Source organism: Stegodyphus dumicola, chromosome 1 (assembly GCF_044657685.1).
Source record: "Stegodyphus dumicola isolate Sdum_Otavi_A_Nest chromosome 1, ASM4465768v1".
Classification (NCBI taxonomy): domain Eukaryota; kingdom Metazoa; phylum Arthropoda; class Arachnida; order Araneae; family Eresidae; genus Stegodyphus; species Stegodyphus dumicola.
The window spans coordinates 191,919,772-191,937,349 of NC_140768.1; the positions used below are offsets into that span (position 1 = coordinate 191,919,772).

The window sequence follows — 17,578 nt, forward strand, 5'->3', positions numbered from 1 at the left end:
CAAGTCTTCACCTAAGATTCTGTTTACAAGAAAGGAAACTTTTGGTTAGAATTTCTACTGACAAATACAATATTAAGATTGATCTTCATAAGGTTCCATCCTCGGTCCAGTTTGTTCAGTCTATATATAGAAACAGCCTAAAAATGAGACTTCCCCAACAAGTGGATCAGAGGGAATGGCCACTGACATTATCAACAGTATCTTATGATATCAGGAGTAGATGTGGCTATTTTAGGCTGCTGGTTGAGGTGAGATGTAAGGTTCCTGCTGTTACCAATTTCGGCTTGATTTTGAATTTAGTTTTTTTTTTTTTTTTTTTTTTTTTAAATTTTTATTTTTTTTATTAGCACTTACTAGGACACCAAGGGGATTTTTCTGCTTCGGCAGCTTAAGTTTCTGGGAAAGGGAAGCTTAGAAATGCTCCTTTTGTCCTCTGTTGACGAAAATGAAAATTACCCATTTTGGACTTGCATTTTTTTTGCAATTTTCCCATCGAAAGCAGGAGATCGAACAAAAGTTTGATTGTTTTAACGGCCACGATTTATGATTGTTGCTGTTTTTTTTTTTTTTTTTTTACATAACGGCAAAATTAAAATAAAGAATATGGAGAAAAATGTTAAGATAAATTCCACATATTATCAGGAATATGCCGTATTTGCCGGCGTATAAGACGTACTTCTTCCCTTTAAAAAATAGGTCTGAAAAACGGGCTGCGTCTTACACGTCGATTCTCAGCTGGTTTCATTTAAACTTTCCAGTTTTTGTTAATGACTTTTATGTGTGTGACATATCTTCTAGTCAATTTTCTTAAACTGGTTCGTAAGCTACAGCTCAAAAACAACGTCGGCATTGCTATAACATAGCATATAAGATGCGTGTGATTGCGTATGCTAAGGAACATGGAAACAGTGCGGCATTTCGAGCCACTCCGAACTGAGAAAATGATAAAAACTTGGCGGAATTATAATGATCAGTAATAAAGTCTTATCGTTCAAAAATGTGTATAAAAGGGGATGCGTCTTATATGCCGGCAAATACGGTATTTTATAACCAATTTTCAAATATGAAACATCTTTTCTTTACCCACAGTGCCATGAAAAGGGTATGAAGCCCATGCCCTTCACTGATACCCCTATTAAATCTTCTGACGTATCACCAATGGATTTTACCGTTTTTGGAGTTTTAGCTAGCGGATTGTCTAAACGTCGACTTACAACCCTCCTTGGATTTTGGAAAGCTGTTCAAGAGGGATGAGATAAAATAACTCTTCGAATACTGCAAAAACTTATTACTATGCGGTAGAAAGAAAGTGAAGAATAACGGTTATCAAATAGAACATTTAATGAAAAAAAAATTAGGTAAAATATTTATGTAAACACAATGAAAATCGTTTAAATAATGTGTGAACAGCCTCGTTTTATTTAAAAAAAAGGTAGCAAATTATTTATGGTTTTCCACATTATGTGACATACATATTTTTAAAGTACACTTAAGATGCTAGACTATAATTTTAAGTTTCCAAATTTTATTTACTTATTACTATTTTGAAATTCTTAAAAGATAGATTTTCTTTCAGAATTCAGACAGTAATACGAAGTTTCCAGGTTTTAAAACCATTTTTAGTATGACTCTACAATTTTCAAAAGGCCAGTCCAAGCTAAGCACATTTACTTACATATTTCTTACAAACTACAGTTAAAAAAGCTTCGATAACAATTGCAGTAAACTCGCGTAAATATATATGAATATCTATTACATATTAACAAAATATGTAAGTGAATTTACTATGCAATTCATACATCTATACAACATAATGGAAAATGTACAAAATGTTTAAAAAATAGAACACTGAAAATCTTTGATAAAGGTTGGCCGGGGGGGGGGGAAGAAAAGACAAAAAGAAAAACGCATTTTCATTGTATTGAAATATTCCATTTATTACTATACACATAGTTAAAAGATATACATATTCTTTCTCTATACATAGCTAGTTACATAAAATGTACATCGTAAATGAATGCACAAACATAAACATATAATTTTTTTTTACAGGAAGGACTTATTAGTTTCATTGCCCGGCATTCTCTGCGTGGCAACGGTGTGAGAAAATGAGATCAATAGCTGATGCCCCAGCATTATTTTATGCATATCCATCAGTAAAATAATATACTTTATTATTTATATATAAACAGTTATTATGTTAATACAATCTATATACAAATATTTACATTCGGTTCACTTCGCGAAACAACATTTGATTTTTATTCTATACAAGTTCTAGGAAAAAGTGTTTTATTTATGTATTAAACTAAGGAGAGTATAAAAATAGTTAATATTAATTTGTTACGTATTTTTGACCTCAGAAACATCTTCAGCAAAATCTCCAAAACTTGTTAACCGTTACGTTACAGTACAACGCATTTATCATACATGTAACTTGGAAACTTTTGCCATTACGCGAAAAATAAAATCTGTAATTCATCTTCTACCTTAACAAATGCTATTCTGACAAATATTCAGTTTGCACAGTGTTGGCATTCAATGACAAATTAGAACTTAAATCTTTCGAAATATAACTTAATAACTAAGTGATTTGAAGGGGATAAACGCCACTGCTAATAATAAATTAAATTTTATTTATTTATTTTTGATAATTTATTTAATTCATATAACTGAAACATCTCATATGTAATATATCCGACTGGAAGTTTCATAAGTATTTGGGGCTTCACTGTTAATTCATAATAAAAGATGGATCTAACGCCATATACAACGTACTTCAGGAACGAATCGTTTGGTCAATATATTTTCTTTCTCTTTCCATATTAAAAACATTTTTAATGGAGACTTTCCAGTTTTACGCGGTGTAATGTCTCGGGTTATGTAACACTACCATCAAGCGACCGGGCAGAAGTTGTCGATGAATAAGATGCAAGATCTTTCATTTATCTTCCATGCGGCCTGGCATATAGTTAGCATTCATAGTGTTGCCATTCGATGTGTCATAAGACATTTAACTCCGAAATTATTAAAAAGTTATTAAACTGATCCACTTTAAAATTATGATATTCCTCAATGGTAATTTTTATGAAAATTTATAGCAAGCAATTAATATAAAATTTGTTTTGCAATAATAAAAATAAATTTAACTCCGTAAAGAATTATTTGGCTCCTAAATATTAGGCTGCGTATGTAACATGAATACGTTTTTACAGAAGGCTATTTTAACGAAGAAAACTTCTTTTCATCTGTATGCAGTTTAATGTTTTCAGGTATATGAATGCTATGAATGCTAGTTCTTAAAAAGGAACATGTTCCCAACAAGCACTATTTAGCAATATTCTAAGACACATTTATATAATCCCTTTTAACATAAATTAGGATAGTAATGAGGCTGGAAGGAATTATGCAGCATCCATCGAATATGGCTGAAGAATAACGTTGTACTAACAGTTTATAATAGGATAGCATTCTTTCGCAATTTTTTTCTACAATAAACAAAGTCCACCATCTTCATAAAAAAAGACAGCATTCCCAAACAATATATAAAAATCCACTCAATCTTGGAAGACGTAGAGATTCTTCCCTCATTGCGGTCCATTAGTTCGTGTGTCCATTCGAAGTAAACTAGTGTCTTGGGCACGATGACAGCATTTGGCAACAAAGCATTGAAAAGTCCCAGAAAGAGTTACCAGATGGCAGCACTATATCACATGGATCTTTGGTCAGAATCGCAGCACAACCTGCAGAGAATAAATACGTAATGTTAGAAATCTGTATGTTGCATAGAACATGCACATTTAATATATCAAGACAAAAATTAATAATATAATAATCTTGAAGAACTTTTCCAAGAAGTTAACAAAGACACATCTGATTTCAGATGATAATAAAAACCTGCATTCTGAAAAACTTAAGATTGCTATTTAATAAATCAAAGAACATTATTAAAAACTAATTCAACAACAATATCACAAAATACTTTAAAACAGCATATCTTTAGAATTTCCGATACACAGCCTCGCGCGCTGCAAAATTTCCGCCCCCCAGCTTTGAAATCGTTGAGTTTTTTAAATAAAAAATTCGTTAAAGTTTTACAAAATCAGAAAGAGATAATATGACAAATGACAGTTATTTAACTAAAGACTACTCAAGTTTACCAATAATATTTAAATCTGACTAACGTTACTAAATTTTTGAACAGTTATTAAATTTTTGGATAAACGAGGTCTGAATCCTAAAGAAGTAAAATAACGTGTGGGTGATATTTACGGTGATTCATCTTCTTCATATTCTGCAATAAAAGAATGAGAAAAACAATTACTGAAGATGAACTACAACAAGGTGGACTACTAAAGGCGTTGTAATTAGAGAACATTGATCTCATCAGCAAAGAAACTAATCTACAGGAGGTTAAAATACAAGGTCATAGCAGCTCGATTGGGTCTCTCTGAAACAAATATCTTGCACATTCGAACTCTCCAGCTTTAATCAGGGATTCAAAAACAGTGTGTCGCCTGATGTAGCATCACAGTGCAAATGATGATCGTTTTTACAATCGGAACAGGAGATGGAAAATATAGTTCCACATCATAATCCGTTATCAAATATAGAATCCATAAAATGGAGAAAACCGAGGAGAAAAATGCGTAAAAAAGCAAGAGTGCAGCAATTAACGAAAAATATACTAAGCACAATGTTTTGGGCTATCAAAGGACTTTAGCTAACTACTTTAAAGAGAAAAACACAACCTAGTGCCCCAGTGCATACTATTCTATTGAGCAGTCTACATTGTTGTTATTAGGGACGCAGCAAAAAATGTAACCTTCGACTGAGTGATATCTATCTTGCAGACCAGTTCCAGTGACCAACTCTCATAAGTTTTCTAAACCCAAATCTGAGCTTCTTCGAAGAAGACCTAATAATACTAAAGAAGTGAAGATAATAGTTATGGAACAATTTTTGTAATAAATTCTCATATTACTTTTTTTAAGGAATAGAATTGCTAATTGAAAGAAGTTAAACGTACATAGAGGAACAAAGGGACCATGTAAGGAACGGGGGGGGGGGAATAATATCTGAAATGTTTCAGATTTTAAATTACGTCCAAAGAGGCGTATTTTTAACGTTTTGTGTGTTACCTTTATTTATTTATTATCATGCTCTTTGCACTTAAACCATAAAATTCAGTTCAACAGTAATGTCACAAAATAATTTTAAAATGAGCATGTCTTTAGAATTTCCCATACACAGTTCCGCGCGCTGGAGATAAAAAGGTTTTTTTCCCCCCTGCCGTAGAGTGTTGCCATTGCTCGCTTTTAAATCGTTGAGTTTGTTAATCAAAAATTCGTTAAAGTTTTACAAAATCAGAAACCGATAATAAAACAAATTCCAAATTTGGTCTTCGAGATGCCCATATTTGCAGCAGGATTACGTTCATTCAAAATTCGATGGCTCTATGTATCGTTGTTTTATCACAATGCGAGAAATATTCATACATTTATGCAGATTTTTCAATATTTAATTTCTTCAAATATTATGCAGGACTCTAACATTTGGTGGCAACAGTTTGAAAAGTGTAAGGTCATTTATAGTGATTCAACGCAAAATCGCAAAACGAAAACAATAGTCCTTCAGGGTCAAAGCCCCTTTTGGACTAATAATGAAAATTATAAAATTAAGACAAATAATATCTGAAAGGTTTCAGATTTTAAATTACGTTCAAAGGTGCGTTTTTTTAACGTTTTGTGTTTTGCCCTTATTTATTAAGTATCATGTTCTATGCACTCAAACGAAACCACAAAATTCAGCTCAGCAGCAATATCGCAAAACAATTTTAAAATGAGCATATCTTTAGAATTTTCGATACAGAGTCTCGGGTGCTGGAGATAAAAATTTTCCTCTCCCACAGTGTTGCCATTACTCGCTTTGAAATCGTTGAGTTTCTCAATCAAAAACTCATAAATGCTTTACAAAATATGAAATAGATAATAAAACTAATTATAAAATTTGGGCTTCCAGATGCCCATATTCGGGTGGAAACGTACGTTATTCAAAATTACAACGTGAAACATACATACATTTATGCAGATTCTTCATTATTTAATTTCTTTAAATATGATACAGGGCAATAATGTTTGGTGGCAACAATTTGAAAAGCGATTTAAACTTTTAAAGTTTTCGAAGCAAAATTCCAAAACGAAATTAAAAGCCCTTCTGGGCTAACGCCCTTTGGCCTAATAAAAAAAGCTGATTATTTTTAATTAAAATTTCTTGTATAGCTATTAAAAATTTTACTAATAATTTTTTGTTGGGCATTCCCGGTGCGTAGGATATCATTCCTCTCATCAAGACTTCCTACTCATGTAATTCACTTGTAGTAATTTACGTTCAAACAAGGATTTTCAACACGGGGGGGGGATAAAACGTATAAGAGTTCAGGTTCCATGTTCTTTTTTCGAATGACACCTGCCTTATTAGAACCTGAACGTTTCGTAGACAGGAGGGCCTGCTCGCTCGCGGAAACAGCTGTTCTTGTTATTCCTCGCCATTCCCGGCTAAGAAACAGCTGAATGCGATCACCAACAGATTTCCTCAACGTCCTTGCAGGGCGTTCGGCCCTTCACTTCCGGTACGTCACGGGATCGCGCGATTAAAGGGACTAGAGCACCCTTCCCCCCTCCTCCTCTGATTTTGAATTTTCTCACGCGCAGGTAGAAGGGTGCAGCAGCCTCGTACCACACCAAGCCAGCGAGGTGCTTGCCGTAAGATTTCCTTTCAGGATACACACAGGGAGTTCATCCAAACTCTCTCACGATGTAACATACACATACAACTCAACCTCCTTACAACGTCATTCATATTATGCTACTAAAAGACCCAGCGCAAAGTTTATGCAGCATTGAAGTTCATAATATACGCTAATGTATAGCATATGAACAATATATATATATATATATATATTTTCCCTTTATTACTTCACACAAGTAGTGTCGCTAGGAAAGCACTTTTATTGGTTAACGACAAATATTAATTATATTGCATGAAAATTTTTTTTAGCAATTAAGTATCGGAAAGGTAAAAGATAATCAAGGTTAAGGGGATTTAATTCAACTTTCAAACGGCACATGGCCTGCCAAGTATTGCCATTTCGAATATATAGCTAAAATGCTGAATTTGCTTTTCATTTAAAACTCCTTTAATAATAAACTCAGGGATTTAAAAACAATATATGTACTTCTTTTAAGCTCAAAAAGATGTTAACCTGAATAGGCTATTAGACTCGAAACGGGATTTTTGCGCAGTTCACTTTAAATGGCAGTATTACTTTTCATGTTGTTACCACCAATATTATCGTCGTGTATTACTTTTAAAGAAATTAAATAGTGAAGAATCTGCATGAATGTATGCATATTTCTCTGATCGTGAAAAAATAACAATACCTATAGCCATCAAATTTTGAATAAAGTTGTCCTTCACCTGAACATATTCACCTGAATTCCGAATTTTAAATTGCATATTTTGTAACATTTTAATTAATTTTTGATTAAATAACTCAACGATTTGAAAGCGAGCAGTAGGAACACTGTACAGATTAAAACATTTGTATCTTCAGCGCGCGAGACTGTAAATTGAATTTCAGGTGGCGTAAGTGCGAAGAATATGATATTTATTAAATAAAGTTAACACACAAAAGCTTAACAATAAAAAAGATTAAAACAAAGTTAAGTGCGAAGAATATGATATTTATTAAATAAAGTTAACACACAAAAGCTTAACAATAAAAAAGATTAAAACAAAGTTTTTCAAGCCATCTTACTAAGAAAACTGAACATAGATGTAATGAACTACAAAGTCTGAAGAAAGAAGGGGGGAATGTACGCCAACACTTAATAATGCATCGAGAATTCTAAACATATGCTGCTTTTAAAATTTTTGCAATTTCGCTATTGTATTGTATACGTTATTAGGCTACGCAGTACCTAATAACGTATACAATACAATAGCAATAAGCAATAAGTGCAAAAAAAATAATGCTTAATCATAAAGTTGAAAAGACAAAAACAAATAGGTTAGCAGGTGTGGTTGCACCAGCAGACCGGTATCGAGCTCCGTTACTGAGAGCGTAGCTAATGTTAAAAATAAAAAGCTCAGTGTTTGAAGTTATTATAGGCTACTACAAATGTATAATGTACAATGTCTTTTCCTAGACTAGACTCCGAATCTTTCGACTGCTAGCCGGAAGTGCTATCTAATTACACCACGAAGACGCGGCATAAAACCGTACAAACGTTATTAGGAAATACAGATAAAATGATTTCTTAAATTATTTACTTTATTACGTCAATGAACTACGCACTATTAGACATCTAATTAATATAATTTAAACCACATTTAATTTATCACATACCGATTTGATGTTATAAAAATCTGCAGCTTTACTGAGATTAATCTAAGATACTTTTGAGACTGAATTCTGGTATATAAACTTTTAAATAATGTTACGTAAGTGATATAACCTAAAATAAATTTATACTGCATTTAATTAATAGTTTTTGTGAACATTTTCAGGATTTCTCTCATCTAATAATTTCTCAACCTTTTTTTACTCGCATAATCCTTGGCCTATCTATCATCATTGCTCGACGTACCCCAACTCCAACCTCAACATGTATAATTACTAATATAAAAATGCACAGGTTCAGTAATAACGTTACAATAAAGAGACATTTTTATTTTTACCAGTTGCGCAAAAATGTTTTTGTTCAATCTATATATTGAATGCACACCGGTACTTTTTTTTTTTTTCTTTGCGTAGCCTCTGCGAACATGTCCTGGACTCCTGTGGATACGTACCACAGTTGGGAAAGGCTGCACCAAACAATGTGATGTTTTTAACGACCACGTTACAGAATAGCTAACAACTAGGTACAGAATTGTTTGTTTTTTCCATTCTCCATCAAGAGTAATCCTAATGCATTTTTGACTGTTTTTACGACAACAAAATGAACGTAACACGATTTCAAAGATGTAATATCTCTTGGACACTAGGCGCTAGGTTCAGTATCACTGAATTCACATTCCCCCCCCCCAAAACCTCTATACGCGAAAAACCGAAGAATCGCTGTATAGTGTAAAAACTCTCTTTCTTTCTTAATTTTTTGTCGATATATGCACCTGCTGGGGACTTTTAAAACCATTCTATGGGAGAGGGAACAGCGTGTGAGCAAAACCTCACCTGATTCGAAGGACTTGCCTTCCCTACTTCCGGTCTCTCTTTCTCTTTCAAAAGGGGAGCCGAGGATACTACTACTACTACTATGAGTACGTTACGTTACTATCGTAGTAGTAATAGCAGTAGTAGTAGTAGACAGTTGTGAGTAGCGTACTCACACGCTCTGTATCTGCCCCCCCTCTCTACCATGACCTTCATTTCACCTTTTTCTTGAGACAGACTCTGGCCTATTGTTCCCATGGCAACGCGAAGCGAGGCAGTCGGGCTCTTTGATTACGAAACTAGGGTAATACACAAAATCTCTCTACTTGTGTCAACAAAAGATGCATAAGAAGTGTGAAAAATACACTCCAATAAGTTTTGCTAAAAATATTAAAAACATACGGAGTAAAAAATCCTTGTATGTGGCAGCAGTGACAAAACAGTGCAGTTCACATTACTCTTATTAATTTGAGCTATACTAAGCCTCTGATGACGATGCAACGAAAACGGTAAATTCCCCCCCCCTTTTTGGTTTTGGCATTGTTTTCCCACTCTTTCATGCAATTCTGTCACTATGCTTCTGGTCTTCTCCCCCCCCCCCATGGTTTATTCGGAATTGAAATATGGGATGGATTTTCAACATATTATTTATTTTCCTTTATTACAACTTATTGCTGCTTTGAACGCGCAACTGAATAGGTTTTGAACTGCTTTTTACTTTTTATTTATTCATATATATATAGATATAGATAGATAGAAATTTAGAACTAATTTTTCACAAAGACCAAAAACTGATATTCATAGTTATATGTATATGAAATGTATGTATATATGAAAAAAAATTAAATTAAAACTCTAAAACAATTTCAACTTTGGAAGCTGCTGCGTTATTTTCACTCTCTGCAAGACGAAAGAACGTAAGATGTTATAAAAATAGAATACCACAAGATCGAAAAAGTATATTAAAATTGTGATCACTATGATATCACAAAATTTCATTATCACTATTAAATGCCAATGCACACAAGTATGAGATAAAAATCTTTCAATTAATACTTAGGAGACGTATTTCCTTTATGCTCATGCTAAAAAAATGTTACTTACTGCAAAATGTTATTAGGAAGTTCACATAATGTTATTTCTTTAAATGATGTGCAAAGCACTTCTATAAGAAAAATAAAATATTTTGGGCAACATGAACTCGTGTTTCTGACTTTCGCTTGCAACGAGTAATCTTCCCACTAACCGGAAACTACAACTCTTCAAGGTGTTGATGATATTTAATTAATATTTATTACAGTAACATAATGGGCATCGTCGTTAAGAATAATTTTAAAAAGTGCTTATAAAGAGATTCGTTAGTTAATTAAAACTCGTTCGAAGATGACTAAAGATTACTTAACTTAAAACTCACTACACATATTTCAAGTATCTTGGAGGGCGCCAGTGTTTAATTTCGTTGAAGTCGTTGTATTTTGCTCGCACATGGGGAAGGCAATGTATGTCGCTTAATAAAAATTCGTTTAAAAGTCGAAGGAATTTTCTCACTCAGAAGTCGCTGAAATGAAACTCACGTGAAAGTCACTGCGGTGCTGCTTATTTAATGCATTTGACAGTTAATGGACGTTGCTCAGTTAAAACCTTTAAAAAATCACTGCATGTTTTTTTAATTAAAAATTCTTTTGTAAAGTTATTTCCCAATATGTCTTTCCAGTGATTATATCCTCAGTCATGCAGCCTTGTCTATGTCATCAAGCAATGGTCACGCCATCAAACTATGCAAACAAATACCATGTTACCAACCAACGTAGCCTCTTACTACTGCACGACACATGATTTTGTCTTTGTCTTTTATTTTATAACGATTCCCATCCCCCCCCCACTTCACATGTAACGAATCTGTGAGTTCAGTTATCCTTAGAAAGTCCTTCGCGAAGGCGTCCTTTACCTTTCAAATAATATAATCGAACCTTCTTTTTAAAAATTATAAACTGATCGCTGTAAAACTGCCGGAACTTTATGCCGAAACAATATCGCCGCTATGATTTCTGCATAAGCGAACGCTAAGCAGCATACTCAAGGCTGTCCCGATAGAATTATGCACTACACAGTCCTCAAGGGCAAATTAAAATAATTGGCTGCAATCTTTCTCGTCGCAGGACAAACAAAAAGGCGTTTCTGGATTGGCCACAGCCAATGGTTCCTTGTCCATTCCTTGTGTGTCCGACAGCATAACAGTAGAAAAAAAAAAACGATCGCGCCTTTTTTTACTATAAGCGGGAAAACGATCCAAGGCTGAGCAAATAGCACGTGTTTTCAAAAAAAGAGGAAATTATGAAGAAGAAACACAAAAGACCGCTTAATGCAAAACGATACAGACATTCAGGTGTGTCAACAGACTGCCTTAATCGTGAAAACTTTTTCCACGGCGCGAAATGTGCTGAAAACACTAACGAAAGCGATAAAGGGAACAGAAAGATCCATCATTTTATTCCAAAATAAAAACAAAAGTCCGAAACACGCGTATGCGGGTGTTGAAATACTACAACCACATCATCTGCCGACCGAATGTACTGAAAAATCCTACAAACATCTTAAAAAAACAATAAATAAATGCAAAAGAATATCTTCCAGTCTTTCTCGAAATGCTTTATTTAACGATTGAAAAATATATCAATTAATTTTAAAGTGTCAAAAAATAGTTTAAGTACTTCGCTATCCTTATGAAACAAAACTGCCTAGTGCCCACCAGCGGCCGAGCGGTACATTGGTAGCGGTCCAAGTCGCTGAACATTGGTAGTTCGGTCCGAGTTTCGAATCCCGCGAACGGGCTGGCTGCATGGGCGTTTTCGCGGTTTTTCCCATGTGTAACGTGTATACGAGCCAGTTTCCCTTAGAAAGTCCTCCAAGAAGGCATCCATCCCCTTAGACAGATAGCCCTAGTGTGCTTTGCCGTAAATAAATAAACCAAAACCAAACCAAAACTGGCTAATTCGAAGTCTTTACGGTTAAATGAAACTAAATATCAACTTAAAAACACGCATCTACACTTTGATGTTAAAAATATCTTTGGCGAAATCTGTCCAAATATTCTTCGGCTGGTAGTAATAAGTAGTACACCATTATTACGTTGTGCTACCATGTCATCAACCATGCAGGCCCGCTAAACATTGCTACTGCACAACACATAAGAATCTGTCTTTCAGATAATAATTAATTGACCAATTGCAAAGCAATAATTTGTTCTATTAATGAATAAATCTTTAATTAATTTTTTTAGTAATGTATCTAACTGATATAAACTAAAATACATCTAGTTTAGACATGTTCAATTCGCAATATTTATAAACGCAGAATTATTATTACTAGAATTCATGGAATGGCAACACCTGCGAAATCGCATGGATAACAGAAGTGCGTTAGTTAATAAAGAAGTAGTCTTCAAACTGTGTTCTTCAAAATCCTGGGATTCCACGCAGAATTTCTAAAGGTCTGCAAATCAAATCAAAATTCAAAGAATTCTTCAAAGAATTTTTGAATACAACGGAAAGCGGAAAACTAAACTAATAATATCTAAAATAATTTACTGATTTTTTTTTTTTAATTCTGTTTTTATTGTTACTTTAAATAACCTGAATTTGATCTATCTGTTTCATGAATAAATTTGCAAAGAAACGATGACTTTCTTTTCATTGTACGCATCAATAATGTATAGTTTTTAATATTTACTTTTAACATAACTTTTCATCTACATTACATTTGAATACAAAGCTCAAACTTATTTTACTTATGCGTAAATCCGGCACCGCTTTGCGTCGACTAACGGACACATGACGAAAACGAATACATGGCAGCGTTGTTCGGTTTCCGCCGACAACTTCCGACAGCTCTGGGAGCAAGTAAAGCTTATTTTAGAGACAAGAAACATTCCACTGCGCAGGTAAATGCCTCACAATGTCCATCGGATATCCCAACAGGATTGGGTGAAACCAAAAAATGAATGATAATAATAAGAGGGGAAAAAAAAATTGTGCAGACAAAACTCGCCTCCCACGCAAACAAAAGAACGGATATCGGGGAAACGCTGCACCTGTGGGAAAAACGGAAGTGGGTTCAGTCTCTGCTTCCCCTTCCAGAGGACGAAGTCATAGAGCACGGTTATAAGAAAACGAAGTGTTGACTTGGTACCGGAGAGAGTTTCCTCGGAAAAAATTAGAATGTCAAGTGTACTGTTCAAGTTCATGGCGCATGCTAATAAAATAATACAATAATCATCAGCGAGCGCTGGTAGATTTTTTTTTTTTTTTTTTTTTTTTTTTTATGTTGCCTTACTCAGCATAAAATCCATGCATGTTGTAAATAATGATCATATACACGAGAACATATTGTTGCCAATCAACGATGAGTAAGATCTTTTATTTTTCTTGGCATTATAAAATTGCTATACCCATCAGAGTCTATTTTATACATACTTATTACTAACGAAATCATAACGATCATAGATAAATAACTATTCTAATATTCCTAACATATCGACTAAAAAATTTCTAATTCTGCTTCTTCTCTATATTAAAAATAAAATTGAATGGAGAAGAAGAAATTTTGTAGTGATGTGGTGATTGTAATTCTTTCTTATTCGATCAGAAATAAACTTTGATCATATATATTGGTATTTTCCCACGTCTATCGTACTCAAATTGAATTAGCTAAAATGCTTAATCGGAATGAGTTCTTTGGTTCTCTACTTTGGTTCTTAATATCTTCTATTCACGGAAATGTTTGGACTAGCCTGAATTGCCGGTTTGGCATCGCCTTATTGCTCGAGTAAAGGACGAAACACCTTCGTATTTATTTCTTAATTCTTGTTCATTGAACGGGAGTTGGTTTGTTCCCCTTGAAAAGTCAACTAATTTCCGATCAATGGCAATGATTACTTGCATTTAATTTCTTGCTTTTAATTTATACCTTTTGCAATTGAAATTTTGTTATTCATGATTTAATTCAAGCCCCAGTTAAACATTTTTAACAATTTACATTCAAGTTACTTCAAAACATCTTTCGAAATAGAACTTACTAAATATGGATTCACTCTTTTCAGATAATTCTACTATAATTAATCTTAGGAGATAATATAATCAATATTATTTAATAAATAAATTATTATTAACTTACTTAGCAGCAATTGCGCAAGTAGTAGTATAACTCGATTTCGCACTAAGTGAATTTAAGATCATACAACATATATATATATATTAAAAAAAAAACTTTCAGATTTTACATTTCGCACAAAAGGGCTTTTTTTTTTTTTTTTTAATGCTTTGTGTGCTACCTTTATTTATTAAATATCAAATTCTTCTCACTTTAGCCAAAAAATTCAATTCAACACCAATACCGCGTGAGCATATCTTCCGATACAGAGTCTCGGTCGCTGGAGATAAAAATGTTGTTTTTTCGTACAGTGTTGCCATTGCTCGCTTTGAAATTGTTTATCGTTTAGTTTTTTAATCAAAAATTCGTTGAAGTGTTACAAAATATGAAATCGGCAATAAAAAAATATGAAATCGACAATAAAACAAATTTGAAATTCAAATTAGGGCTTCCAGATGCCCATATTCTATGGAAGATTACGTTATTCAAATTTTGGTGACTCTATGTACCGTTGTTTTACTGCAATGCGAGAAACATGCATACATTCATGCAGATTCTTCGCTATTTAATTTCTTTAAATATAATACAAGGCGATAATATTTGGTGGCAACAATTTGAAAAGTGATTCGCCGTTCGTAGTTTTCAACGCAAAATGCCAAAACAAAATTCCCTCATGGAAAATTGCCACTCTGGACTAAACTTCGGATCCGAAATTTTTATCTAAGTATTGCGAAAGGTTTAGCTTTTATTTAAGACAAATTTTTCAAAAATAAAGTTATACTTGCCAATAGTAATTTAGGTAAGCTGTTAACTTTTCCCTCTGAAAATTTAGTTATTCGAAAACTCTCCTTCTGTGCCTTGACATTTTTTCAGATGTAGATGTTATAGTTTCAGATGTAGATGTAGATGTCCGCAGGAAGGCGCAAATGGGACATCCACCGCGAAATCAAGCTAAAAATGTTGCTGAAATATGCGTTCGTGTATTGGTGCATGTTGTAAACTATCATCTACTTGTGAACTCTATAAGTTAAGTAATCAAATAACAATTTATTCACAGAACTGTTTGTCACCCTTCCCTCTCTTGGAAAATTTTCTCTCTCGTGACCAAGATTTCATCTATTTTATAACATAAAGCTCAAAGTTGGAATTTTATCGCATTAGGTCAGTTCTTTTTAGGAGTGTTCTCTTAAACGCGTTTAATTTCCTTACAGCACAGAAAAATAAACTATATTTTTTAAACATTAGAAAACGCGTTTTCAGTTCAAACAACTGGAATATTTGCACGCACTGCTTTGTTTCCATACAGTTCATTCCATTGAATCCTCATCTAGGTCCGTTCCACACACAACGAAGTAATAACACATACCGGTGTATTTATTGTCCGACTCGAAGCATCATGACAAAGGCTTCCATTTATCCAAATGAAATGCAAATGGAAGATTTTGTATTTTATTTTTGCGTATCCGGCCGCACAGGAAATAATGAGCTATTATTCTTGAAATAACCCATTTTATCTTTAAAAAAAAAAACCATGCTTGTATTCCTCACATATTTAAATGATCAAAACGTTAAAAATTTCAAGAAATGTATATCGGTCCTTCTTGAAACATTTCGAATCGTTATCTCTTCGCAGCAGTCGACATACACGTGTAAGACATGCCAATCAGTTTATTACTTCTTTACCCCGACAGATGGCAGCACTGCAGGAGAGTCAAAGAAATCTCCGCGTGATTGAAAGTCTTGATACGATTTATAAATAGCTATACTCTAAGTAAAGAAATCCAGGACCTTAACACAAAACATTCTTTCTAGAGCCAAGTTTATTTTCTTAGCTTTTTCGAGATAAAATACTACTAGCAGAATTCATTAACACTATCTTTCTATAATAATAAAGCATGTTAATTAATATAATCATAATATTTATCAACATTAAGATAAGATTTGTTTTTCAGAATCATTTCTCCCTCAAGAACCCAATTATTTGAAATCAGTTGCCATTAATAGAGATTTCCTCCCACAATCATTGATAAAGCGTTAAAAAAACCTCTCTTGCCATAATTAAACACATTCCGCTATTAGAAATAACCATAACAACTTCAGTCATCCTAATTTTATCCCATTGTGATTTATACAAAATTGAACAGATTCTTCACAAGCTTTCACACCAATTTCCTAAGCTATCAATAAAATTTGTTTGATTCTTATAAATCCCATCTCTGATTTTTATTTGTATTAATTCATTTCTTTTTAATATTAATTAATTTTCTTTCTTTATTTTGGAAATCTATATTAATTTCTGTCATTTCTATTTTGGTAAATTCATACGATTCCTCATCAGTGTGGTTTGATATAGATCTATTAAATTAAGAAAGCGTTACAAGTTTTCATCAAGGAATACGAATGCTCCGTTCGAAAATGAGAAATTAACAAATCTTCCATAGCTTTTGAACTGGATTTCCTTGAAGCTTTCCATATTCAGGGGAACAAAAAATTACTTAGTTAATGACATTGTAGAATCATTAGGATTTTTTTATGCTGGAGACGTGACAAATGTGTAATGCCCTAGCCGGGACTCGTACTCTGGACCTCTCGAATACGCGTCGAATATGCTTCCAGTTACACTACGAAAGAAGGAGGGAGGAGGAAGCAATGAGCGGAAACGAGGGAGAAAATATTTTATATACTCCCCCTTTTAAGGGCGACTGGGGTTTAAGGAAACCGATCGCCAAATCCCGGTGGTGACGAATTACCGTCCACCACCTTTTTTTAGTTCGGGAGCCACTTGTAGCGTCATTAGTGTTTTTTTAGGGTTGGGAAGTAATGCCTTCGCCTGGATTCGAACCCTGGACCCCTTCGCGCCGTGTGTGCTACCGTTACACCACTAAGGCACACGGAAAGGGGGAGAAAATACCAGTTCTCAACGCTTTCAAAGTTCTAACAACTTAGCGTTTAAATGTTTCATTAATGGTTAGACCCACATTTATGGAAAGAAATTACAAGAAAAGAATTCGTCGATTTTGAGGCAGCTTGTGGACAAATAGCGTTTGAAACAATTGCAAAATGTACAAACGTTCATAAAGATTAACATAAATATATTTCAAATTATATGACACAGACATATCATTAAAACGATATTAAATCGAAGATGATCATCAAAATTGTCAGTCGCCGTGACTTAGCGGTTAACTATCAGAATTATATGACAGTGTAATG

General features: G+C 33.7%; 1 protein-coding gene across 2 annotated transcripts in view; it reads right to left on the reverse strand.

Annotated features, from left to right (window-relative positions):
* Window positions 1-288: 288 nt before the first annotated feature.
* Window positions 289-17,578, reverse strand: part of LOC118198799 (uncharacterized) — a 62,187-nt gene continuing 44,897 nt past the window's right edge. The window contains exon 2 of one of the 2 annotated variants that reach the window (XM_035370573.2): window positions 289-3,743. In XM_035370573.2, the coding sequence (XP_035226464.1) occupies window positions 3,628-3,743 (116 nt within the window). In that variant the 3' untranslated portion in view covers window positions 289-3,627. The remainder of the gene's footprint in view (window positions 3,744-17,578) is intronic. The other variant, XM_085824264.1, reaches the window with a different exon arrangement.